General features: G+C 47.0%; 5 protein-coding genes across 6 annotated transcripts; 3 read left to right on the forward strand and 2 right to left on the reverse strand.

Annotated features, from left to right (window-relative positions):
• The first annotated feature begins 2,924 nt into the window (after positions 1-2,924).
• Positions 2,925-5,009, forward strand: LOC148082240 (eukaryotic translation initiation factor 5A-1-like). The gene is made up of 4 exons (XM_087789366.1): positions 2,925-3,130; positions 3,661-3,765; positions 4,049-4,180; positions 4,283-5,009. The coding sequence occupies exons 1-4, from the start codon at positions 2,966-2,968 to the stop codon at positions 4,343-4,345; spliced, it is 465 nt and encodes a 154-aa protein (XP_087645492.1). The 5' UTR covers positions 2,925-2,965; the 3' UTR covers positions 4,346-5,009.
• Positions 5,010-7,355: 2,346 nt separating this feature from the next.
• Positions 7,356-8,836, forward strand: rpl22l1 (ribosomal protein L22-like 1). The gene is made up of 4 exons (XM_087788148.1): positions 7,356-7,436; positions 8,165-8,293; positions 8,481-8,602; positions 8,661-8,836. Exons 1-4 carry the CDS (start codon positions 7,428-7,430, stop codon positions 8,803-8,805), a joined length of 405 nt encoding a protein of 134 aa, XP_087644274.1. The 5' UTR covers positions 7,356-7,427; the 3' UTR covers positions 8,806-8,836.
• A 2,019-nt stretch (positions 8,837-10,855) lies between these two features.
• On the forward strand, positions 10,856-14,400 carry LOC148082242 (putative cationic amino acid transporter). The gene is made up of 7 exons (XM_087790195.1): positions 10,856-11,159; positions 11,221-11,457; positions 11,529-11,746; positions 12,466-12,612; positions 12,863-13,071; positions 13,127-13,860; positions 14,072-14,400. Exons 1-7 carry the CDS (start codon positions 10,856-10,858, stop codon positions 14,398-14,400), a joined length of 2,178 nt encoding a protein of 725 aa, XP_087646321.1.
• Positions 14,401-15,481: 1,081 nt separating this feature from the next.
• LOC148082243 (claudin-11-like) lies at positions 15,482-17,374 on the reverse strand. Its single transcript, XM_087788149.1, has 3 exons — positions 16,974-17,374; positions 16,635-16,799; positions 15,482-15,774 (listed from the first exon to the last, which is right to left on the reverse strand). Exons 1-3 carry the CDS (start codon positions 17,197-17,199, stop codon positions 15,515-15,517), a joined length of 651 nt encoding a protein of 216 aa, XP_087644275.1. The 5' UTR covers positions 17,200-17,374; the 3' UTR covers positions 15,482-15,514.
• A 537-nt stretch (positions 17,375-17,911) lies between these two features.
• Positions 17,912-24,427, reverse strand: phc3b (polyhomeotic homolog 3b). Of its 2 annotated transcripts, none has more exons than XM_087789369.1 (12): positions 23,981-24,427; positions 23,200-23,713; positions 22,983-23,114; positions 21,772-21,852; positions 21,505-21,700; positions 20,333-21,442; positions 19,900-20,189; positions 19,682-19,835; positions 19,502-19,613; positions 18,822-18,942; positions 18,466-18,754; positions 17,912-18,393 (listed from the first exon to the last, which is right to left on the reverse strand). In XM_087789369.1, exons 2-12 carry the CDS (start codon positions 23,704-23,706, stop codon positions 18,239-18,241), a joined length of 3,147 nt encoding a protein of 1,048 aa, XP_087645495.1. In that variant the 5' UTR covers positions 23,707-23,713; positions 23,981-24,427; the 3' UTR covers positions 17,912-18,238. The 2 variants fall into 2 exon arrangements, with proteins under 2 accessions (XP_087645495.1, XP_087645494.1); XM_087789368.1 differs by having other exon boundaries at positions 22,962-23,114; positions 23,981-24,426.
• Between the last annotated feature and the right edge of the window lie 814 nt (positions 24,428-25,241).

Here is a 25,241-nt window from a genome sequence, read left to right on the forward strand (position 1 = left end):
GAAAAGATTAAATTAGTTCTGTGTATCAAGGATCAGCATCAAAAAACGTGTCCTCTCCTCAACAACACAACTGTGGAAAACTCAGGATCATTAATCCCATTTGAACACAAAGCCGTGTCTTGTTATTCGGTTGAACTGCCATGTTGGAAACTGTCATCTGCTAAGGCCAGGACTTCTGCCTTTAGATGTCATACGGATCTGTAATATCTACAACTGCCCTGAGATTAGGATTTAAAAGTCTGTGACTACTAAAATACTTCCATTATTTCTATATTTTCTACATCTTGTTCTTTCTCTTTATTTCTCTTTGTTCTTATTCTTATTTCATTTTATTTATTTTTTTTATGAAAAATTGCTGTATTTGCTGTGGCTTATTGGGAAAAAAAAGTCCCATTATATTATAATAAATAATAAAGTATAATTTATGATTTATATATAATAAAAATAAAAAATATTATTTACATTATATTTAAAGGCAACTAAAAATATAGTCATACATCCTCATCATATGCCAAAACGTCTGAATCCAAACCCCTTTTTCAGAAACAAGAATAACATGAAATACTTTATATAAAATATTATACTTTAAATACATTTATTATGAACATTTTAACAAAAATATATTATAGCAACACATGCCTTAAAAGATACCAAAATGATAATTATCAGTAGTTCCTTTAAAAGTGATATATAATGTCAAGTATTTCCTGGATGCGAGGTTGCCAAGTCTGATCTGGCAACCCTTTCTGTGGCGCCCCGGTGGCCCCGCCCCGTCCCTCGTCCCCCCCGCCATCAATCCCCCCCTCCCTGCTCCGATGCTGCAGTGAAGTCGGCCGCACATGCGCATTCTCGCTCCTCTTTCTCTTGGAAGGTAAGTGTGGCATGGCGTGTGTTAGCCAGGGGCGGCTGTCGGCGCGAATAATATCCATTAACCGCTTCCGACGGTGTCTCCGGTGGACTCACGCGACCGACGTGTAGCCGCGGCGGGTCGATCCGGAGATCGGAGCTGGTTCGGCGGGCTTTAGGGTGGAGCGTGTCCGGGCTCGGGATGGCAGGACCGGAGTGATTCAAACGAACATGCGGCCTAAAGCGACGGCGTCATGGGCGCTCAAGTGCTGTCTTAACTCCCGTCAGATCCCCGCACCGGGTCGCCCGCCGTGTTCCCCCCGACAGTTGCTCGGTTCTGAAGGGCGTCCTGACGGGACCGGGTCGCGCTGGTGGTTCTTTAGCAGAAGTTGGGCCAGTGTTAGCGGCGGCACTAGCTTCCTCCGCGGAATAACGGGGCTCGACGACCCGAGCGTGGTCCGGGACAAACCCGCGCTAAAATGACTCACACCCGCGAGTTTGACGCGGAAACTCACCGGATTCTTAAAGTTCGCATCGAATAACGGTTTAAACGCTGTTTATTCCGCCATTAGTGGAATAAAACGTGTTGACGTCAGTTATTGTTTTTTTTTTGTTTTTTTTCCTTCCAGTATTCTTGTCGGTTTTTGATCTAAAACCTACTGACAGACCCTTCAGTACGTAGACTCGTTATTGACCATCGAATCCACCTTTTTTTATTTTAATTATTATGACTTAGGCTTGTTTGGATTTGTAAACTTGGACGAGTTTTAAAGTCTCGCGATATTTCTGTTCCATCGGATTGGAAGGCCTCGAATCGTTCGTGACAAGTCAGATTTCATCCACTCGCCCCGTGAAACTTTTTCCTCTGACGTGTGCGCGTGAAACGTTGAGTCTTTCAGTGACGGACAGTTACTGTTGTATCGATCTTTGAGTGACATGTTCATGTCATTGTAATCGCGCAAGATGAGCCTCGACTTGCAGGCGAAGCTGATTCTCTTTAAGACTTTAAACTTCAGTCCTTTTTAATGTAGTTGGATTTGACCTTTAATGGCCGGTGAGAGCTTTAGTGAATAAAGAGGATATTCATTAGTAGATATTGCTGCACTAGTGACACGCAGTTTCTGTCACAATGCTGGTCATCAACACTTTCATTATTTAATCCTGTTGACCGTTAGTTGGGTGTGCAAGATAAACACTGTATTTGGGTGGGCTGGTTTCATTTGGCAGCAGTTTAATTAAATTGGTTAGAATCAGTTGATGTTTTTTTAATATGGCTTTTTAGCAAACCTGAACCTAGTTTGGATTTGAACTTGTAATTTAATTCAAATTGTAGTCGGTGTCCCCGCTATACACGTCTTCGCTCTTGTTTCCGTTTTAATGTAGATGTTGTGTCCTTGATTTCTGACTAATGCATTAAAAATCAATATCTGCCTTGATTTCTTCATGACCCGGTAGAGCAGGGGTCTCCAAAACCGGTCCTCAAAGGGGTGGTGGTGCAGGTTTTTGTTTCAACCAATCAAGAGCACCCACTTTAACCCAGTTGAGGGGTCTTCAGAAAAAGTCTGTTCTGAACGATTTTCCTCTCTCTTTGCGCTTGATGGATCTACTGACTCCTTCAAGAAACATCTTAAGACGTTTTTATTTGTTCAGGCTTTTCCTTGATTTTCTGGAACTCCTATGTGTTATCAGTTTTATCTTGCCCTTTAAAGTATATACTTTATTGAATATTGTTTTGATTGTTTAAGCGCTTTGTGACCCTGGTCTGGAAAAGCGCTATACAAATAAAAATTACTTGCTTGCTTACAATAATCTGTTCGTCAGTCTGGTGTTGCTTGTTTAAGCTGAAACCTCATCGTTTAAACTTTACATGCTTGATCGGTTGGAACAAAAACTGCACCACCCTTTGGGGACCAGTTTGGAGACCCCTGCTCACAGCCAACTGTTTACATTGGGCCAAAAAAAAAAAATGGTTAACCAGCGTTTTCTGGTCCGTTTTTAAAATGATGGGAAGCTCCTCCAACAGCTTCTATGCTTTAATATTTAGTCACTACTGAGGCTCTTGTTAATGACCTGTCTTGACCTTTCACCCCCTCCCCACCAGCACCTCAAACATCACACCATGGCAGATGATTGCGAATTCCACACTGCCGAGTCCGGCGCCTCCGCAACGTACCCGGTCCAGTGTTCCGCTCTTCGCAAGAACGGCCACGTGGTGCTGAAAGGACGTCCCTGCAAGATTGTGGAGATGTCCACCTCCAAGACCGGCAAGCACGGCCACGCCAAGGTATCTTCCCCCGACGCAATCGAACCGTTGTGTCAGCATCTGCTGCTGCTGTTGCTACTCCTTGGCCTCTTGTGATGCGATTACTGTTTTACATCCTGGGAAGATGATGTGGGTCTGGATCAAGGGTCCAACATGCCTCTCATGCGGAATCTCGGAGTTTGTATCGTTGTATCCAAAACAACTGCTGCACGTCTGTTAGAGGAGCTGCTGTATCCACTCACTGGAAGTATGTTTAAAAGTTGGCTCAAATGTGTCTTTAGCAGCAAAGATGAGGTTCATTGTTGGGCGTATAAAGTATTCTGATCTTTGGAAACATGTATAACAGAGTTAATAATATTATACATCAACAATGAACGTGTGGGATTAGGTTTATTAAGAAATGATGGAATGTTAGATTCCTGATGACGATAATTACTGGGGAGAAGTGACACGGTTAAGATGGAACTTGATTTGAACTTGTAAATCTTTCAGCATGTTGTGTAACTGGGATTTAAGTAGGTTTCTGACCCTTATCTAATCTTGTCTTACAGGTGAACATGGTTGGGATTGACATCTTTACCAACAAGAAGTTTGAGGACATGTGTCCCTCCACCCACAACATGGACGTCCCCAACATCAAGAGGACGGACTACCAGGTGGGGGTCACTTCCACACATACTATTGTTCTGCTCTTTCTCACTCTGCACGTCTTTGTCCTGAGATCTTTTTTCAAATACTTCTTGTAGATTTGATGTTTACCTTACACTTTGTTATCATTGTGTGGAAGAAAAAAAACGTTGAGGGTCCCATGCTAGTGTGGTTGCTTAGGTCTGGTCAGTGATTGTGATTTGTATGACTCGAGCTAACAAGTGGATGTGTCGGTTGCATTCAAGCAAGTGTGTTTGCCTGTTGTGTTCTTGACGGTGTTTGTTTCATCAGCTGCTCCACATCACTGACAACTACATGACGCTGATGAGTGACAACGGTGAGATCAGAGAGGATCTGCGTGTCCCTGAAAATGACATCGGCAAGGAGATCGTGACCAAGCATGACAACAGTGACGAGTTCATGGTGAGTCTGGAGAAGAAGTCTTCTGACTAAATAAGTCACATGTGCTTGACAAGAAGCAAGTTCTGTTCATTTCTTCCCTCCTGACTTATTCTCTGTCCACAGGTTACCGTGATTTCAGCCATGGGCGAGGAGTGTGCCGTCGCCACCAAGGTTTTGGGCAAATAAGACGGACTCTGGCGTCACCCGGGCCCAAACGCAGTCTCACATCCTTATCGGTTCTGTCACCAAAGCGTCGTCCTTCAGGCGACCTCAAACTTTGCCCTTCTGATTTCTCATCTTAGTTTCCCTCAGTTTGTTTTCCGTCGCTGTGGGGGTCATGATCTCATCCTCGCTGCCCGACGACAAAATAATGATCGATGCTCATTCCTGCTTATTTCAGTGTTGGTTTAAAATACATTCCTGAATGTTGAAATAACGAGGGGCTTTTGTATGATTATTTTTTTATATTAAGGTTAAGACGGCAGTCGGCCTGTAGTGGGGAGGAGAGTTAGGGGGGTGGGGGGTGTAGGTGGGACCCTGACAACGGCAAGCTCCACCGCTGCGTGAAACAAACCATGAAGAGATGTGCTTTTTTTTTTCTGCTCCACCGCCCCGACGAACAAATCACCGAACCACCCCTGTTGCGCCTAATGGGACCATCCCACTCTCATCGAGGGTTTTCTTTTCCAGACTGGCAGGTGCTGTGGTGTGGGGGGGAAGAGGGGTTTGCAGTGAGCTGTGTTTGCTTTGGGACTCTAATTAGGGAGGGGGGGAAGTCGCAATCTTCTGTTCACTCGAGGCCTTTGTCACCTGACTGGAGACGGCGAAATAAAGTGTTGAAACTGAAGGATACGACTTGTCTGCTCTCATCTCTGATGCACCCACTCTGGTTTCCTCCCCTTGTGGAGGCTGCTCGGCACATGCAGCTCAAGGTTTCTTTGCAGCTGATCATTGAGACCGAGGTGGTCACCTCTTAGTTTGAGATTCACAAACTTCTGAAGATTAATGCCAAAGAAAGCATGCCACCCACAAAGAGCAGCAACAAATAAAATGGAAGGAACCATCAGTCGATGGACTTGCCTCGAGTGTTCTTTGTTGGTCAAGTGATCAATTGAAGCGGAGTTGGCTTCAACTTTCACCTTTTGATCTGTTGAGCTTCAGCTTGTCTAACTGGAAGAAACTCTGGCTTGGGAACATCTGCACTGCTGTTGAACAAGATGGTGGTCACAGATCTGTAGCAGCTGTGGTGTCGGAGTTGTGAGTCACATCTCTGCTGACTCGCCAGTGGCTTCTCTGAATCATTAACCTGACTCTTGTCAGCCACTCCCTGACCTTTGAACAGGAATATGAACGTGCAACCTTTTATTCAATGAAAACATAACTTTTTTTATTCTACAATTTTTTTTGGATCATCAAGAAGTTAGACATATTAGAAGCTACAAAAGTGTATTGAAAGCAGTCTCTTTTTTTTCTATTTTTACTCTAATATTTGGCAATTATTTCTTTTTTTGTAATTTTTTGTTTTATATATTTGTTTGATTTGTTTTCATTTCATAGCTTATCTTTGGCACCATCAGATTAGACATAATAAATATTTGGTAGAACCTCTCAACCTCAAACAAATAGCAGAACCTGACGGTCAGGGAACACAATTTGAGGGCGCAACAGGTACATGAGAGTGGCGTGTGTGTGACAGATTAGAAAGGTTTGTTTTTTTGTATTTTTTATATTTTCAATAGAAATTTGAGCTCCTGAGAGTGACTGAGGAGGCTGCAGGTGTTGCTGCAGAATCAAGAGAGCAGAGATTAGGCTCCTAAAATTAGTCTACCATGTGTTATATATTTTTTAAATATTTCTTTATTTTTTATTTTATTATATATATATATATATATATATTATTTTTTTCTTCCTTTTTATACATATGTTTCAGTATATTTTAGACTACATAACTTGCATGCCTCTGTGTTCTATCTCTTTGTTACATATTCTGGAGCTGCTGAACCGTGAATTTCTCTAAGATGAATAAAGTATCTATCTATCTGTTCCTCCCAGAGGTAAAAAAAAAAGGTCCAAGTTGCTTTAAAATTGGAGGAATTCATTAATTGGGTGGTTTTGTTCCTTTGTTTTACTAACACGAGTGCATCCTACCCCTGCAGCATATCTTATTTTTTTAATCGAGTCAAGACGCTTGAAAAATAACAGCTCAAACTGTTGCAATTGAATTCTTCTTTATGCAACAAATACAGTTGTTTGCAATTGTTTAATAGCTACCCTGACAATGAACACATCTAAGACAGGAAATGATTGTGATGCTATGAGGACACCTGAGCATTTAAACATATAGGCCATTAGATTTAGATAGCACCTCGATAACTCTCCTTTATCTCCAGCAGAGTGCAGCATTAAACCACACATCTGCCACATTTTACACTAAAACATTTACACTGAGTCTCAAACTTGAGATGACATTTTGCTTCCTTACGTTGGGTGTTTTTAGTGAGTGTGGGCCAGTCAAGGACTCCATCTTTGTGCCATGGTAGTGGAATACAAATCATCACATCAAACGTTATTATTTATGTACTTTAGCTTTGATTATATAGTGAAATTGAAAAACTAAATAACATTAAATAAGACAAATCTGGCCCAAATCCACAGTGAAAACACATTAAGTCAATCAATCGATTAATTTATTTAAATACTTTATTGATCTCCATAAAATATCCCATGTTCAGCAGATTTACAAGATACAACATTACAAGTAGCAGGCAGTCAAAGTAAAACTATAGCAGGTTTAGGATCTTACAACCTAATATGGACTTTGCAGTATTCCAAAAAAAAGCCAGCAGTGAAGATGGTCCTGGAGATTGTTACCGCTGTGGATGGTCTCGATTATCTGTTAAGTCTCCAGCGTCCTGCCACACATATCAAACTGACCAGCTCTGTGACACTAAACCTGTCATCCTCACTAGCTGGTCCAGACCTGCAGCGGCTTCTTGACACGTGACAGTGTACGGAGGCCTCTTGCGACCATAGTCTGGTAGAAGATCTCATTCCTTCAGATGTTTGATGACAGCAGCCTTTAGAAGGAAATACAGACAACACTGATTTTTCCATCCGAGCTGACAGACCAGCAAGTTTGTCATCATAAAAGGCATCCATTTTTATGTCTCAGTTCTTTCCTGATTTAGAACAATCGTCAGTTCCGCTTTCACGCTCAATAGGCCTACGTCACATCCGGTTCTCTCTCTTTCCCATCCGTGCTAGCGCCATGACGCAGGTCAGTCAGTTCTCCTTCATATTCCTCTCAAATGTTGATTTAAATCCCAAGTTTTGTCAAGTTTTTATTCCAATGTATGCTTTTAAGAGGGTCTGTGGTGCACAGAGAGCGTTTTGTCACTGTAAGAGTGACGTTTCTGATGAAAATACGACTTTCCTGTCACGTTAGCTCACATGTGCTCGTTTCATTAGCCGGCGAAGCTCGATGACAGAAAATCCTTTTCCATATGTGACAACGTCTTAAATACTTTGACATCTAGAAAGACAATCTGTCTGAAAAGTTCTCCCAAGAGTTGTACCCTGTCATACGAGAAAGGCTTACATTAGTTGACTTGTCAGTCTTAAATCTATATTAGTAAGTAATATTTATATAGCGCTTTTTTTAGACCAGGGTCACAAAGCACTTAAACATTAAAAAAAATTACTAAAGATCAAGATAACGCCGAGAAAAGGTATATTACGCTCGGAAAGTTTGTACGATCATGCGAGTCACAAGTTTTTAGATTTATTAATGCACATTATTACACTTTGCCGCGTGTTGCACAATTTCAAGGCATTCTGTAGGTTTTGATAAACCTGTTTATGAATGTCACAATGAAATTGAGTATTTTTCATGTTTTTACTTTTTCTTGATGGTTAATATTGTTCCCTATTTCTCTGTGGTGTTAAGTCCTTATTTGAAATGTCATTTAAAGCATGTAATTTATGACCTGGGGTTTCTTTTGTCAGACCAAACAGAAGCCGCCTCAGCAGAAGAAGCCTGCCGGCACTAAGAAGGCCAAAAAGGGCGTCCAGTGGAAGTTTACGCTGGACTTGACCCACCCAGTTGAAGATGGTATCCTGGACTCGGCCAACTTTGTAAGTTCCTGCTACCCTGGGATCACTTCCAGTTTGTATGTCTTGACCTGGTTGAGGTCTACCTCAACCTAAAGCTGCATGGACTTGAAGGCTCATGCTAACATGCTTGTGGACTAGGGCCAACTTCCCTAGCTCCTCCTTGACTAGGGTTCTCTTCCCTAGCTTGTCACTGTGCTTTGTCCACTAGGAGGCGTATCTTAAAGAGAGGATCAAGGTTAACGGGAAGACCGGGAACCTTGCTCATGTGGTGACCGTGTCCCGCATGAAGAACAAGATCAGCGTGACATCTGAAAAACAGTTCTCCAAACGGTGAGCAGTTCTGCGACTTTCCTGGGTCGGTGTGTTTCTGACGGTCTCTGTCCCACAGCTACCTTAAATACCTGACTAAGAAGTACCTGAAGAAGAACAACCTGCGGGACTGGCTGCGCGTGGTGGCATCTGACAAGGAGACCTACGAGCTGCGGTACTTCAACATCAGCCAGGATGATGAGGAGTCTGATGCTGACGAGTAAAGTCTGACAATAAATTTGTAGAAAAAGCGAATGGTTCTTTGTTTCTTCTTCTTGGTCCTCTTACCACACTTGTGGACAACTTCCAAAACTGATTAATCCAACATGACCTTAACCCATAAAATCAAATTACAAAAGCTTAATTTACATTGCATCAGGTTTATTGGCGCAATTGTCGAATTAAAACTGAAGCCTACTGGCTGTTCAGTGGTTGACCAGTGGTTGGCAACATATTTTACTTTCGTGATGCTGTTGAAATGTTTGTGAATGAAATGTTAAACATTTTTTATTTTCATCAAAATGTCTTAACTTTTCATTAGTTCAATAAAGTGTGATCATTTTTGGAATGTCATATTTTAAAAGGCTACCAGATAGTACTTGATATACTTAAAAATGTAAGCATTGTATATTACCTCTGGGACACATGTTCCCACATCCATATAGTTGTACATGTGTATTTACATTGAGCTAAAATCTTCAATCACTTTGGGAGCAATTTAGTTTATGCTAGCCTATTGGGAAATTATAGGAAAAATTTATGTCCCAAAAAACTCATGTCTTGACAAATATCTGGATTTGAGGATACAGAACTGTCTACCCAGCATGAGAATTGGATGAATTTTGAATCATAAAAAACGTTTTCATTTAATAAAATAAGTTCAAATGAGTCTTCCCAGGTTTGAGCGAGAGCTTCTGATCAGGTGCTCTTTATATCCCTGCTAGTGCCGTTATATGATTCAACAGCAGGTAGCGCCGAAGTATCGGAGAAACCTATGGACACAGAAGAGACTGTGCTTGAACTAGGCAGAAAAGACAGTAAGCTGTTTTTTGTGTGCTCTTCAAGTCAGTTTGCTCTGGTGACTTGACAGTCTCAAATATGTGTGTTCTGGTGACTTGACAGTTCAAGTCAGTGTGCTCCGTTGACGCGACAGTCTTAAGTCAGTGAGCTGTGGTGGATGTGATGCTGCCACGTGTTTATCAGACAGTACTGGAGGCACTGAGAAGAGCCTCCTCATCTGGTCTGGATCAGTCAGAACCTGCAGGAATGCTCTGACATCTGCCCAACACCTTCACATGCAGCCCATCCTGGATCATTGGGAGGAGTTGGTTCTGGTCAGAATGGGACAAAACAACATGGGTCTCCTCTCAGTATCACGCCATCCTTCTGATTCTCATTCGCACATTTTCATAAGCGTTTCTGGCTCATCAGTGACCAACATATTCACCTGGTCAACGCCTACAAAACTAGTTCTTCCTCCTCAAGTTGTAAACCGAAATTCAGAACTGGTCCATTGAAGACCAGTCCAATCTTCAGGCACTGCCCAACCAGTCCTGTACCTGACTTCAGACAAAACGTGGACCTATGTCAGGGCGGAAGTTGCCATGGCAGCAGCTGCTCTCAGGTGTTGAATCTTTCATCAGAGAGTCACATGGTCTCAAGTATCTTCACCAGGTTGTCCTGTTTCAGTCATACACAGCTGCTGCTCAGGTGGACGTCACGTCACTTCCTCAGGTGAGAAACTGTGGGTACTGACGTACGAGACACACAAGTGTTGCATCTAAGACTTTCTAATCTTCTCTTTATTCAGCTGTCATCGTATAACTTGTGAAGCGTGGTGTTCTCAGGACATCGAGTCATCAGCTCCTCAAGTCATCAGGTCTTCAGATCGTCAGACTCTGTGAAGTCAGAGATAAAGAGTTTTTACGGAAACAAAATTGATGTGTGATCTCTGCGAAACCTGATCCTGCAGCTTCATCAAACTTTCAGAGGGTTTTCGTTCCAGTGGACTTCCCACAACCCTCTGCTGCTCACACTCACCTGTGACCATTTGACTGTCTGTCCATGGTCCCAGCTTCTCTGTGTGCCAGTGCAGTACTTTTCAGACCGGGAGCGCTGATGAAGACAACCAGACGTACTTGAGGCTTCACTCTCGACAAGTGATTGACAGGTGACTATTAGGACAGCCTGGTACTTGGAACAGTGATGGTCATGTCACTCACATAAGGCTAAAATGTGTATGATTCTCGGGTCATTTGTCTTTTAGGTGATGCGATGGCGGTGTGGTTATTATCTAAAGTGTTCTGGTCGGACGCCTGCTTCAACATGCGCTCACGGCTGTTGAGAACCAAACCCGTGGCTGGGATGGCTCATGGCCAGGACGACCTGACTGAGTTAGCAGAGGGCTCTCCGGTCGGCCTTGCCAAAGTCCTGACCACCTTCGACCTCGTGTCGCTCGGAGTGGGTAGCTGCGTGGGTACGGGAATGTATGTGGTCGCAGGGCTGGTGGCCAAGGCCACGGCCGGGCCTGGAGTCATCTTGTCGTTCATCATTGCTGCGATGGCGTCCATATTGTCAGGTGAGACCGTTGTGCTGCATAATCATTGGTTAATAGAACTTGACGTCACACGCTTGTCCAGGTGTTTGCTACGCTGAGTTTGGCGTCCGTGTGCCAAAGACGACCGGCTCGGCGTACACCTACAGCTATGTAACGGTCGGAGAGTTCGTGGCGTTCTTCATTGGCTGGAATTTGATCCTGGAGTATTTGATCGGTACGGCAGCCGGAGCATCAGCACTCAGCAGTATGTTTGATTCCCTTGCCAATCACAGCATCAGCAGCTACATGACCACTCACCTGGGCACGCTGCGAGGACTCGGTCAGTGACCAGATTGCCACGTCTTTGTAGATTTTTACATCTGAAGGGTTGTTTTTTCGCGTTGTGTCAAGGAAAAGGGGAAGACACCACCCCAGACCTACTGGCACTCTTCATCGCCCTGCTGGTCACCGTCATAGTATCCATGGGGGTCCGGAACTCCGTGTTCTTCAACAACATTCTCAATGTGGTCAACCTGGTGGTCTGGGTCTTCATGGTCATCGCTGGCATGTTCTTCCTGTCCGCCGCTAATTGGGAGGACGGCCGCTTCCTGCCTTTCGGCTGGTCTGGGGTGAGTCGGAAAGCCATGTTACCTCCTGTTCCTCTGTAAAGGACTATGTTCGCTACACTGTTGCTGGGTCTGAAGGCTTCAGCGGCAGCTTCAACGAGCAAATAGGACTCACTTAGGTTCTGGTAGTGGAGGGACAGTGGACTACATCCCCTTAAAACCAGAGGACTGCTGACAAGCAGGTACCACTAGTAAAATGAAATTGTGACTCCATGTTTAGTGAAACAACAACATCTTTGTGTTGTCGTCAGTACAAGCTCTAGAAAATCCGTGGACATGTGCAATGGTCTTGATTCGTCATGTTTTTATGGCAAGAAGATTCAGACAATAAATAGAATATGTTATTAGTGTGTTTGCAATGTGGGAACTCAGCAATCCACAAGTGCCTTGAACTCAAAAACACAAATATATTTTTACAGCAGATTAACAACATGGCGAATTGAGACAGAACACTGTGCATGTGATTATGCAGAGTTCCCAAATAGTTCCCTTTCTGAGGGTCCATGATAGTTTTTAACAAAAGGGCAACAGCTCTAAATTGCAGACCTTGATTACATATTTTAGATATGATAGGAAAACAGACCAGAACAGAGACGATGAAAGATTTACGCTGGATGCAGAATGTCTCAGTGCTTTACTAACCTTTCTTGATGCATTTCGACAATAGTTGAGCGCGAGTCAAACCAGGGTGACTTTCTGAGCCCGAGCTTTCTTCTGTCCAGGTGATGAAAGGGGCAGCGACCTGCTTCTATGCTTTCATCGGCTTCGACATCATCGCCACCACAGGAGAAGAAGCCCAGAATCCCAACACCTCCATTCCCTACGCCATCACAGCCTCACTGGTTACCTGCCTAACTGCATATGTGTCGGTCAGTAGTCAGAGTCAAATGGCCAAGGTCACATGACCGAGGACATTTAACACAGGTCACCTGTCGGCTGTTATTATCAGTGTATGTTTTTATTTAGTTTGTTTTTGTGAAAGGTTTCAATATCAAACCTCTTGTGGTCTGCAGTGGTACAGAACCTGCGAAATGTTGTCAATCAGGAGACCCGGGTCCTTGCTTGACCTTCTAATCTCTTTGATGACCTCTGAGGTAACAGTTGTGATTGTGGGTCCAGGTGAGCGTCATCCTGACCCTTATGGTTCCATACAACCTGATCGATGGCTCCGCCCCTCTCATGGAGATGTTCGCGGTGCATGGCTTCCTGTGGGGGAAGTATACGGTGGCTGTGGGCGCCATCTCTGGCCTGACTGTCTCCCTGCTAGGCTCACTGTTCCCAATGCCCCGGATCATCTACGCCATGGCCCGAGATGGACTGCTGTTTAGGTGAGTTCCAAGAGGATCTGTCCAAAACCCTTTTGACTAACACTTGTCTGTGAAGGTTCTTGGCCAGCGTCTCCTCGTCCACCCACACACCCTCGCTGGCCTGCATGCTGTCAGGCAGCCTGGCAGCTATCCTTGCTCTCCTAGTGAGCCTACAGGACCTGATCGAAATGATGTCCATTGGGACCTTGCTGGCCTACACACTAGTGAGTGTGTGTGTCCTGATGCTACGTTATCAACCTGAAGAGGAGAGTGACACACACCAGTTCACCTCAGAAGACCTGAAGGCAGAGGAGAGCAGAGAGCGGCAAGATCCGGCGATATCTCTTGATAATTCCTACCACGCCGGGGAGGGGGACGACTCTGATCTCCACACAGGACAAGCGTCCCTGCTGAAGAGACTGCTGGGGGGTCACTACTACACCATGAAGCTGCGGTTGGGGATTCCGGACTCAACCGCCCGCCCGACCCCTGTTAGTGGGCGGACGGTGACCCGATGCACCCTCCTATTCTTCCTCACTAGCTTCCTCCTCTGGTATACCGTCATCTTCTGGGTGGAGCAGGGCTCCGGGGTGGGCTCTGTGGTCTTTTCCATCATAGCAGCACTGATGGTGGTCTCACTTGTGAGGCTTCTGGTCACCATCCTGCAGCAGCCTGAGAGTGGGCGGACCCTTGCCTACATGGCGCCGGGTGTGCCTTTTGTTCCTGCGGCGGCCATCTTGGTCAACAGCTACCTGATGTTGAAGCTGTCCTCACTCACCTGGATCAGGTTCTCCATATGGTGCTTCATCGGTGAGTCCTGACATGCACATACACTGATTCACACAAGTGCACTGTACACTTTCAAACATACACACCAGGTGCACACATAAGTGTGCATGTCATTGTTGTCATGCTTTTACACTACTGCTGGTGCTACTCCCGCTCACTCATGGATGGACCAGATCTGTGTTGAGGCGATTCCCATGAGTTTCTGTTGATCTTCACTCCCTTGTCCCCTCAGGTCTGCTAATCTATGGCTGTTATGGAGTCTGGCACAGCTCCCTGGAGCTAAGTGCCCAAGAAGAGCAGGTCCATGCTAGTTCCTACCAGCGCTTTGATGAGCACGTGGATGACACCTTTTCCCCCAACGTGGACCAAGATCCCCAGTACCAGAACCAGGATGAGAAACTTTATCAGGGCTGGTCCGCACCTGAAGAAAGAGGCAATTATCATGACCAGTATGACCAATCCGAGGATCAGGACAGCTACCAGTCTGGACCAGCTGGTCAGTACCAGAGCAGAGAGAGGTCCAAAGGTCGAACCGACATGAGCTTCGATGAGGAGGATTGAGTCCTCGTCTCCTGGAAACTTTGGAAGTCTAAAAATACTAAAGAAGAGTTCAGATTCTTCACACACCTGGATCTGATGAGGAACATAGAATATGGAGGAGGGGTGGTTCTGACCCAACCCAGATGTTGGAAAAAAACAGGATCACTGGTGACCAGTCTGAGGTTGTTGGACCATCGACCCGGTCATCGCTTTTTATTTTCTGATCTCCAAACTTTCCAAGTTTAATTGACCCCAAGATGTCGAGTTCATCAGGTGGTTCTACTGCAACAGAATTTTGGACCAGAACCAGCAGGTTCACCTGAGGAGACTTGACTGTTTTTCTTTAGTTTGACAGGCAAAAAGCATGTGTTCGCTGATCCACGTTCCAACAGTTTTTACTCCATCCTCTAATGTTCCTCAAGGCTCCGCCCTTGACCTACACATCTATTGCATTTAAGACCTGGTCTGTGGCAGCTATAGAAAGGTTTTAGATTTTGTCTCACATAAAACCTCTGAATGTAAACCCTTCTCCACTGCTACAACTAGTGTTGCTACTAATACTTCTTTCATCACAACTACACTACTACAAAAACTACTAATTTTACTTTTACTAATCTTGGGGTTACAACTACAACAACAAATACCCTCACTCTTTTACTAATATGTTTATGTTTTTGAGGCTTTTTTTCGATTGTTTTTTGCATTTGAATGTTTCACTTAGTTTGTGTTCAGGTTTTCTTTCATTCACTAAATAAATGTCTTCAATATTTCAGATTTATTCCCTTTTTTTTTTAGATATCACGCCATCTTAACCGTACTTGGAGGTAATATATTTGACCAACCTTAATTAAAATTTAAATTAAATGAAATCCTGACTTTTAATTATAAAAACAAACTTTTAATCACATAGTGGCCCCCTTGTCTCAGACAGGAATGACACGTGAAGTCACTTCATCTTCTTCACCTTTGTATCTTATTTATTTTGACAACAGAAGTAGAAGACGGGTCATAAACAATCGGGACCCTGGTTTGGACCTGAATAATCTTTGGGAGCGAGAACAGGTCAAAATCTACTCTTTGCAGAGGTTCTGAAGCCGCGCCCTCCAGGTCAGGAACGTCTTGTGGATCCTTGTCGTCACACCCGAGCGCTCTTGCTGTGGTTGGCTGGGACATCCAGCGGTACAGCAGTCCCGCCTTGTCTGGAGTAGTAAAAGCTGTTCTCGCGATCCGGGGTGCTGGGCATGATGACCCTGCAGAGCAGGATGACAAGACCACCTAAAAGACACAAAGCTGAGCCCACCCAGCCGGCGTACAGCGAGAACCCAAACGACATCAGACCTCCACTCTGGTGGGAGCCGACTGGGAACCAGACGGTGGAGATGATCCCGAACAGGGCTGGACACAAGAACACGGTCAGAGACCAGCGGGAGATGGAAAGGAAGGAAGAGGTCAGGAGGAGATGGAAAGGAAGGAAGAGGTCAGGAGGAGATGGAAAGGAAGGAAGAGGTCAGGAGGAGATGGGAAGGAAGAAAGAGGTCAGGAGGAGATGGAAAGGAAGGAAGAGGTCAGGAGGAGATGGAAAGGAAGGAAGAGGTCAGGAGGAGATGGAGAGGAATGGAAGAGGTCAGGAGGAGATGGAAAGGAAGGAAGAGGTCAGGAGGAGATGGAGAGGAATGGAAGAGGTCAGGAGGAGATGGGAAGGAAGGAAGAGGTCAGGAGGAGGATGGAAGAGGTCAGGAGGAGATGGAAAGGAAGGAAGAGGTCAGGAGGAGATGGGAAGGAAGGAAGAAGTCAGGAGGAGATGGAGAGGAATGGAAGAGGTCAGGAGGAGATGGAAAGGAAGGAAGAGGTCAGGAGGAGATGGAGAGGAATGGAAGAGGTCAGGAGGAGATGGGAAGGAAGGAAGAGGTCAGGAGGAGGATGGAAGAGGTCAGGAGGAGATGGAAAGGAAGGAAGAGGTCAGGAGGAGATGGAAAGGGAGGAAGAGGTCAGCAGGAGATGGAAAGGAAGGAAGAGGTCAGGAGGAGATGGAAAGGGAGGAAGAGGTCAGGAGGAGATGGGAAGGAAGGAAGAGGTCAGGAGGAGATGGGAAGGATGGAAGAGGTCAGGAGGAGATGGGAAGGAAGGAAGAGCTCAGGAGGAGACGTGTGGACACAGAGGAGGAAGACTTTGATGAAGAGTGGGGAAAGTCTCAGAGAAGGTGGAGGGATGAATGGAAGACAGAAGGTTTGGTGATGACAGTGAAGACAGCTCACCCATGACCAGGAAGAGGACTCCGCCCGCCAGGGCTCTCCGCTTCTTGATGACAGCGTTGTCGTTCTGGAGGCGGATACAGGTGAGTGACAGCAGGACCAGCAGCATGGCCACCAGACCCAGAAGACAAGAGATGACCATCAGAGCCCGAGAGGTCTGGATGTAGGCTGAAACAAACACACACACAAATAAGAAAACACACATTAAAACAAATACATACACACACATATATATTGACACATGAACACATGCATAAACACGAGCTCACACAAACACGCGCAAACATAAAAACACACTCATGCACTTTGACCCTATAAAGCACGCACAGGTTCTGAACTTACCGGGCAGACTCAGAACCGGGTTGAGCGGGACGCAGTGAGGCATCGCCGGGTTGTTGACGCACTCAACCCAAAGTCCGCGGGAGCCGAGCTCGTCCAGGCGCATGCACGTGGACACTGTGTAGTCGCAGGTCTGGACCCAGTCATTGGTGGCGGTCGCGACTATCAGTCCTATCCATCCCGCCGCACTGGACCCGGCACCGATCAACTGCCTGCACATCATCGCCATCTCGTCCCAAAGATCAAACACACACCACAGGTTCCGAAAGAAAGATGGTATTTGCCACAAAGAGTCAGACCCTGTGAAGAAGTTCTGATTCTGGATACCCAACCCAACACTCAGCAGTGAGCCCAGACCCTCCTCGCTCTGGACATCAATAATTCGATTCGATTCTGGGGAGTCCGAGACCAGACCTGTTGGCCCGGACCGGCAGCCAATCAAAGTTCCGAAACTTTAACCAGAACCAGACAGTAGACAGTACAGTTAGACTCAGAGCGCACCATTCACCTGTTGAGGTTGCGCCCCCTGCCGCCCGTCTGTTGAAATGTACTACTCCAGCTTTCTATGCATCTGTTGATTTCATAATTTATTAATGTGTACAGTCATCATTACTTCTTACACATTTTTATTTACCAACAAGTCTCTTTACTTGTCGTTCAGTCATTCATAAGAAATCATTCTTCCACCCTCCCACCCTGCATCCTTCCTTTCTCCACCCTTCATCCTTTTAACCTGTATACTCACTCCTTCACTCCTCCATCAACCATTCCTCCTTTCATTATTCAATATATCTTTGTCCAATCCTGCATCCTTCCGTCCTTTTAACCTGTATCCCTTCACTCTTTCATCCTGCATTCCCCCTTTGATTTTGCATCCGTTCATCTATCTTTCATCCTCCCATCCTGCATCCTGCATCCTCCCCAAGCATGTCCACGGCAGCTCTGATTGGTTCTGGTTTATTAAATAATGTCGAGCATGAAGCATAAAAAGGTGAGAGGGGTAAACGGCGTCCAGACTATCCTTCACGGAACAGTGATAGAAAACAGAGACATACAAACTCTACACATCATCTTTGTCACATGGTTATGTGGGCTACATTGTCATGACGACCTTCTAAAAAAACTTAATAGACAAATTTATATATTAAGTGTTGAAAATCCTTCATACTATATGTACAAAGTTACAAAAGGCCAGGGACGACGGTGACTAGGACCGAGCCCGAGGCCACGACGCCATCTTTTGTCCTCACGTCTGCTGGTCGCAGTGGTCACGGGTTCTTTAGCGCGTTGATGTGAGCGCAGATCTTCAGCGCTGGTCCCAGTTTAATGTTCATGCTGGTCATCAGGTGGTCTTCAGTAAGCAGCAGCAGCGCCTGGCCGTCGATCTCCTGCAGCCGGAACGCCTCGGCCACGTCGCCGCAACCTGAGACGCAGCACACACACACACATAAGCGGACCACAAGTCACGTGACCCAGAACCGACTCCAAGACCTACCGGGCAGCGTGTGGATGAACCCCGTCACCTCCTCCACGCTCCATTGCGACGGCGGGGGCTTGAACGTGCTGGTCGGCGTGGAAGTGGTTAGGGCTGGCGCCGACATCCTCCTGTGTCGTGGCTCCGCCCTGGTTGTCACAGTAAAAGTCTCATCCCGGATATCATTGTCTTCATTGTTATCCTCCTCTTCCTCCTCTTCATCCTCCTCTTCCTCAGCAACCGTTTCCTTCACTTCCTTCACCTCGTTCACCTCCTTCTCGCGGCGCCCGGCACTCCATAGGTCTCGAGGCTGATGACAAGTTTGGCAAAAGAGACATAAACAAAAGCAGGCATATGACTGGTGTCACGTGACTCACCAGACGCAACAGCAGCGGTTTCCCTGGCACCGACTCGGCACGGTTCAGGAGGGGGCGTGGCCTCTCACTGCGACTTCCTGCGCTCAGAGCTCGAAGGCGCTTTGTCAGGCGTACGTTGAACCTGCAGTGGGAACGAGATCAGCTCACACTGTTCACTGTAAGAGGGTCACATGACACTATGTGGCTAAGAAGTGCAAAAATAAACCTAATTACAAAGCCTTGAAATAAATTTACAAACTCACTAAAATTATATTATTAATATTGAAACAATTACAAACTCAAGAAACTGTGAACTTAGGGTTGATTTATTTCAAAAGTCTGTTAACTTTTCATAAATAAATGTTTCAATAGTTTTTTTAATAGTTTGCACATTGGTTTCGATAATTTATTTATTGGTTTCCATAGTTTTTCTATTTCTTTCATTATTTTATTTTATTTCTATATTTTTTTGTTTTTATCTTTGTTTTTATGTTTGTTTGAACAGTTTGTTTATTTGTTTCAATACTTTGTTCATTCATATCAATAGTTGGTTTATTTGTTTCTATTGTTTATTTCTATTGTCTCAATAGTTTTTAAAATTTGTTCCCATTGTTTGTTTATTTGTTTCAATAGTTTGTTTATTTTTTTCAATAGTTTGTTTATTGGTTTATCGGTCCCATAACTTTGACATCGCCACTCACCCACGTGCACAGGAAGTGGAGCAGAAGCGTTTGGAGCGCATGAAGTTGTGGGCGTGTCCTCGCTTCCCGCAGAATTGACAGTGAAGGACGGCCCTGTCTCTCTGACCCGACTCTGAGGACAAGAACATTATTGTGTGTGTGTTTGTCTGTGAGTGTGTGTGTCAAGAGCAAGGTACTTACTGGCCGTGGGCTCGCTCGCTCCGACCCCCTTGTCAGAATCGGTTGTGTGTTCAGCGGAATTCTTGGGATCAGGCGACGGTGCCTTCCCGTTGGTTCCGTTCTCACGGACTGGAGTGTTCACCTGGTCCGGCAGCAGCAGCGACGAGCGGTTGACCTGAGCAGCAAGAACTTGTATTACAAATGTGTGTGTGCGCGAGTGTGTGAATATGCGTACTCACAGGGAACGGCTGCAACCCCTCCTGGATGACGAAACCCTCGACCAAGTGTGTCAGAACCTCTCGCCCGACGGGCCAGGATCCAGGCCTCCAGGACAAGTCATGGTTCTGGTTCTCGTCCTCTGATTGGTCCAGAAACTCGGCCACTGGCCGCAGCTGAGACAAGCTACTTGAAGGTTCAGTGTCGCTGGGCTGTGATTGGACGACGTCAGCGACATTGAGGGGGGGCGGGTCTAAAGGTGGCGGGATGAAGGGAGACGAGGGGGGGGACTGAGAGGAGAGACTGGACAAGGCTGGGGAGGAGAGAAGGGTGGGGTGTGTTTGTCAGATAATTTTTGTGTAGGTACGTGTGTTTGAGTGTGTGTTTATGTGCGTGTTCCAGTGAGTGTGTACGTATGTGTGTGTTGGAGTGAGCGTGTGAGAGAGAGACACTCACCTGACTGGTTGTCGGACAGGTCCTCCAGAGTGTGCAGGTCAGCAGAAGGTTCAGGCACCGTCTGAGTCTGGAGGGACAGGACCAAGGCGGGGTCTGTAGCTGGGATCACAGCTGGGATCACAGCTGGGTCTGGAACCAGAGGTGATAAAGTGTGGACTTGGGTCGGCACTGTAACAGAAGCTAGAACCGATGTCAAAATAGGAAGCTCGTTCTGGGTCGTGTTCTGGACCCGGGGCTGTGATGGAGCCGGCACTGGACTCTGGACTGAGACCCTGGGGGGTGCAGGGGCCGGATTTCTGACTGGGACTCGAGCAGGAGACAGAACGGTGTTGTGGGCCTGGACCTGAGAGGAGGGGACAGTGTCCTGGACCGCAGCTGGATTGGAGTCATGGGTGGTTGAGCCTGAGGGGACTGGACTGAGAACCTGAGCTGGGACTGGGGAGGGACTGTGTACTTGTTCTGGACTGGGTCTTGAACTAGAAGTTTTCAGGAAGATCTGGTTTGGTTCCAGCTTCTGGTTTTGAGGAGGTCTGGTCTCCATCTGCAGGTCTCCTCTCTCCCCTGCCTCGGTAACGTCCATTTCCTCCTCTTCCTCCTTCAGGTCTGGTTTTTTTTCTGGCTCCCTCTGTCTCTGGTTCTGAGCTCCCTCTTTCGATTTCCACCTCTGAGCCCCCTCCGGCATGCGGAGGTCCACAGTCTGGGGCGTTTGGGAGTTTGGCAGCAAGGTCGCGGAAGAATTGTTGTTTGTCGTAGCAGGACCTGCAGGAGGAGGTGGATCCTCGAACACCTTCATCTGTGATTGACCGGTCGGGTCAGGTGACCCGATGACGGTGTGGGCGTGGCCCGATGAAAGCGCTATGATCTGAAGCTGCCTGGCCGCGGACGAGGACGCCGACAGCAGCGCCCCCTGGACCGCGTGGGGAAACGATGGAGCCTTTGGCGGCCTGCAGGTCGAGGGGGGAGCGTGGCTGGACGAGGGGGCGTGGCTAGTTGAGAGGGCAAGGCCAGCCGGGGTGATCGGCTGCAGTGTTGACGGGTGTCTGGGGGGCGAGGATCTGGGCGGATGAAGTCTCGGTCTCAGTGGGATGGCTCGGACTGGAGAGTAAAGCACTGCAGAGAGAGAGAATGTTATAGCGACATGACACCAACAAGTTGCAGATCATCCATCTTACTCGGCGGCGGCACAGACAGGTGGCGTGTCGGGGTCAGAGGTCGCTCCGCCGCCGTCGAACCTGGCTGCGGTCGCGGCCGGAGAGGAGGGAAGAGAGAGGCTTGTGGGCGAGAGAGGGGAGGGGGCAGCGAGGAAGCAGGGGGTGCTCTGAGGCGCATGGAGGGGGAGAGGGGAGACCGGAGGGTGAGACTCTGTAACTGCAGGAGAGACAACGAGGACAGGTGAGATGGACTAGCGGCCCCTGACGAGCTAGAGGTCGGCTGCTCACCTGAGCGGAGGCGGGGCCAGAGGAAGAGGAGGACGAGGACGAGGAAGATAAGGCGGGACGCATGGCTGAGGTGAGAATCAGCTGTCGAAGAAAATGACATGTTATTATGCAAACAACAGCCACTACACAAGTAACAGTCACTACACAAACAGATATCAGAACACAAACAGCCGCCCCTTCACAAGCAACAGTCACTACACAAACCACAGTGAACACAAACAGTTATCAGAACACAAACAGCTATTATTACACAAATAACCGCCACTACACAAACAACAGTCAGTACACAAACTACAGTGAACACAAACAGCTATTATTACACAAACAGCTATTATTACACAAATAACCGCCACTACACAAACAACAGTCAGTACACAAACTACAGTGAACACAAACAGCTATTATTACACAAACAGCTATTATTACACAAATAACCGCCACTACACAAACAACAGTCAGTACACAAACTACAGTGAACACAAACAGCTATTATTACACAAACAGCTATTATTACACAAACAGCTATTATTACACAAATAACCGCCACCACACAAACAACAGTCAGTACACAAGCAACAGTCAACACAAACAGCCGAAAGAACAAACGTCAGCCACAACACAAACAGCTTTCACAACAATCACTACACAAACAACACAAGCAACAGTCACCACACAAAAAACAGCCACAACACATACAACATTCAACACAAACTGCCATCACATCACAAACACAGACAATGCAAGCGATAGACAATGCAAGTAACAGTCACTTCACAAGCAGACAACACAAACAACAGTCACTGCACAAACAACAGACAAAAGTCACTGCACAAACAGCAGATAAACACACAACAAACAACAGTCATTACATAAAAAAAGCCACATCACAAACAGCAGTCAACACAAACAACTATCAAACACAATCAATAGACACAAAACAAACAACATTCATAAGTAGCAACAGTTCACAACAGTTAACACAAACAGTCACATAAAAACAACAGCCATTACACAAACAAAATGTGCTACACAAACAACCGCCTCAATACAAATAGTTTTCACACTAGTCTCTGTAAGAGCTAGAAGAACATTAAATCACCAACAACCGTGACAACATTAAAAAGAGTCGACAAAAAAGCACCGCAACAACACTCCTCGCAGACACACACAACCCAGCCACTGTTGTTTACCATCTGGGCTCGTAGCAGCACCTGGTCATGGCCCGGTCCTCGGAGACTCTTGCCGAGCAGCAGTGTCTGCTGGGGGACCTTCTGCCTGGCGGGGTTGCTGCTCTGATTGGTCCTGGAGTGACTGGGTGATCCAGCGGGGGGGCCGTGAGACACCTGGAGGAGACACAGACAACTGTTGTGAAGACGAGTGTGATCCAGGTTTGTTGTCAACAAAATAATCACAGTTGTGTTGGGTTACCTGTCGGCTCGGTGGGCTGGCCGGGGTGTGGAAGGGCGTGATGGGGGTCGAGGAGGACGTGGGCCTGCCGTTGGTCTGCGAGGTGCTGGACTTGGTTGGACCTGTTGAGGATGATGACAGAGTAGCGAGGGAGGGAGGAGAGGACGCCGGAGTCAACTTGGTGGCCGAAGGCAGGAGGGGGCGCGAGTACGTGCGGAGAGCGGGGCCGACCGTGGGGGTCAGTTTCGGGGGAGCGGGGACCAGGTTGTGCACGGTCGGTGTTGTCGCCGCCGACCCTTTGAGGCCGTGAGCCGCGGCGGCTGTGATGATGGCGGGCGCCGGTGTGAGCGGGGGTGGCGGGGAGGAGGTGGCGGGGGTGAGCGTGGGCACAGGTGAGTCCAGCAGCAGGGGGTTAGGGGTGAGGCGGGGAGGGGTGGGAGTGGAGGGGCTGGGGGACTCCGTGGCGGGAGGTCCATTGGTTGGGTCCCCGTGTTCCGGTGGACCCTTGTGACTGAGCTGCCGCTCCATCCTTTAACTGAGAGAGAGACAGACAGAGAGTCAGACAGACAAGAACAGGTGTTTTTGTTTTGTATACTAAAGGTGTCAGAATGATCCACAGTACACCACACTCTGGCCTGGAAACGTCTCATGATTGTCGCCAGGTGTGTTTACGCGCCAGAGCAACGAATATTCACGAGCACAGGTGACGCGCAAGCTCAGACAGGTGTCAGTGGACATGTGGCCTACAGATGACGATGGTGGCGGTGGATGAAGAAGAAGAAGGCCTGAGATCATGGCTCACCTTCCGGGTCTGAGCTCCTCAGACCCCGCGTCCTCCATCTGAGCGTGAGCGCATGTTGCTGGAGTGTGTGCGGCGGCGGCGCTGGTGGGAGGAGGGGGGTGAGGGGGGTCGTCAGGCAGAGATGGGCGTGTGAGTCTGGACCTGCTGTCAGCCGCTGCCTCCTCCTGCGAACACGTCCAGCTGCAGAAGATCCACTAGCAGCGGCTCAGCGGCGAGAAAGAGCGACGCGGCGGAGGCCCGAATGCTCGCAGCACCGCGACCGAGTCGGTGTCGCAGTTCGCTCCTGATCGCATTACATTCCTGGGTTTTTGAACCTCAGACCCTCAGGCCCCGGAAGTGTTGCTCCTGAAAGCGCTTGACGCCTGTAGCTGGCTGGGGAGTCCGTCTGCTGGGCTCTGTTCTGCGGCTGCGGCGTTTTTTAGTGAGTCCGCCTGTGCTCGGGACTCTGGGAGAGGTGGAAGTCTGTGAGAGACAGCACCACTCAGAGCTCCGGAGGACTCACACATTGTCTGTGACACTGACTCCGGTTAATGCTGCGAAATAACCGAGACTCACACGCACAAGTTAAAAAGATTATTCTAAGAAAAGTATCTTAACCAGCAGCTGACGTCACCACGATGCACCGGTCTGTGTTCAAAAGTGAACTTTTATCAAAGACTCAAAGACATGAAAAAAAACATTTCAATCAAAACACCGTCAGAGTGGTATGAGGAGTTGATGATGATGGTGATGATGATGATGGTGATGGCGCTGGTGGTGGTGATGAGGATGAGGATTATGGTGATGACGATTGCAGTAGTGGTTGTGGTGATGATGATGGTGATGATGATGGTGATGATGGTGGTGATGATGATGGTGATGATGATGGTGATGATGATGGTGATGATGATGGTGATGGTGATGATGATGATGATAGTGATGATGGTGATGGCGCTGGTGGTGGTGATGAAGATGAGGATGAGGATGAGGATTATGGTGATGAAGATTGCAGTAGTGGTGGTGGTGATGATGGTGGGGATGATGATGGTGATGATGATTATGATGATGATGATAGTGATGATGGTGATGATGATGATGATGATGATGGTGATGATGGTGATGATGATGATGATGGTGATGATGATGATGATGATGGTGATGATGATGGTGATGATGATGATGATGATTATGATGATGGTGATGATGATGATGATGATGATGGTGATGATGGTGATGATGATGATGATGAAGATTATGATGATGGTGATGATGATGATGATGG

The sequence above is a fragment of the Callionymus lyra genome, chromosome 4 (genome assembly GCF_982586985.1).
Source record: "Callionymus lyra chromosome 4, fCalLyr1.hap1.1, whole genome shotgun sequence".
Classification (NCBI taxonomy): Eukaryota; Metazoa; Chordata; class Actinopteri; order Syngnathiformes; family Callionymidae; genus Callionymus; species Callionymus lyra.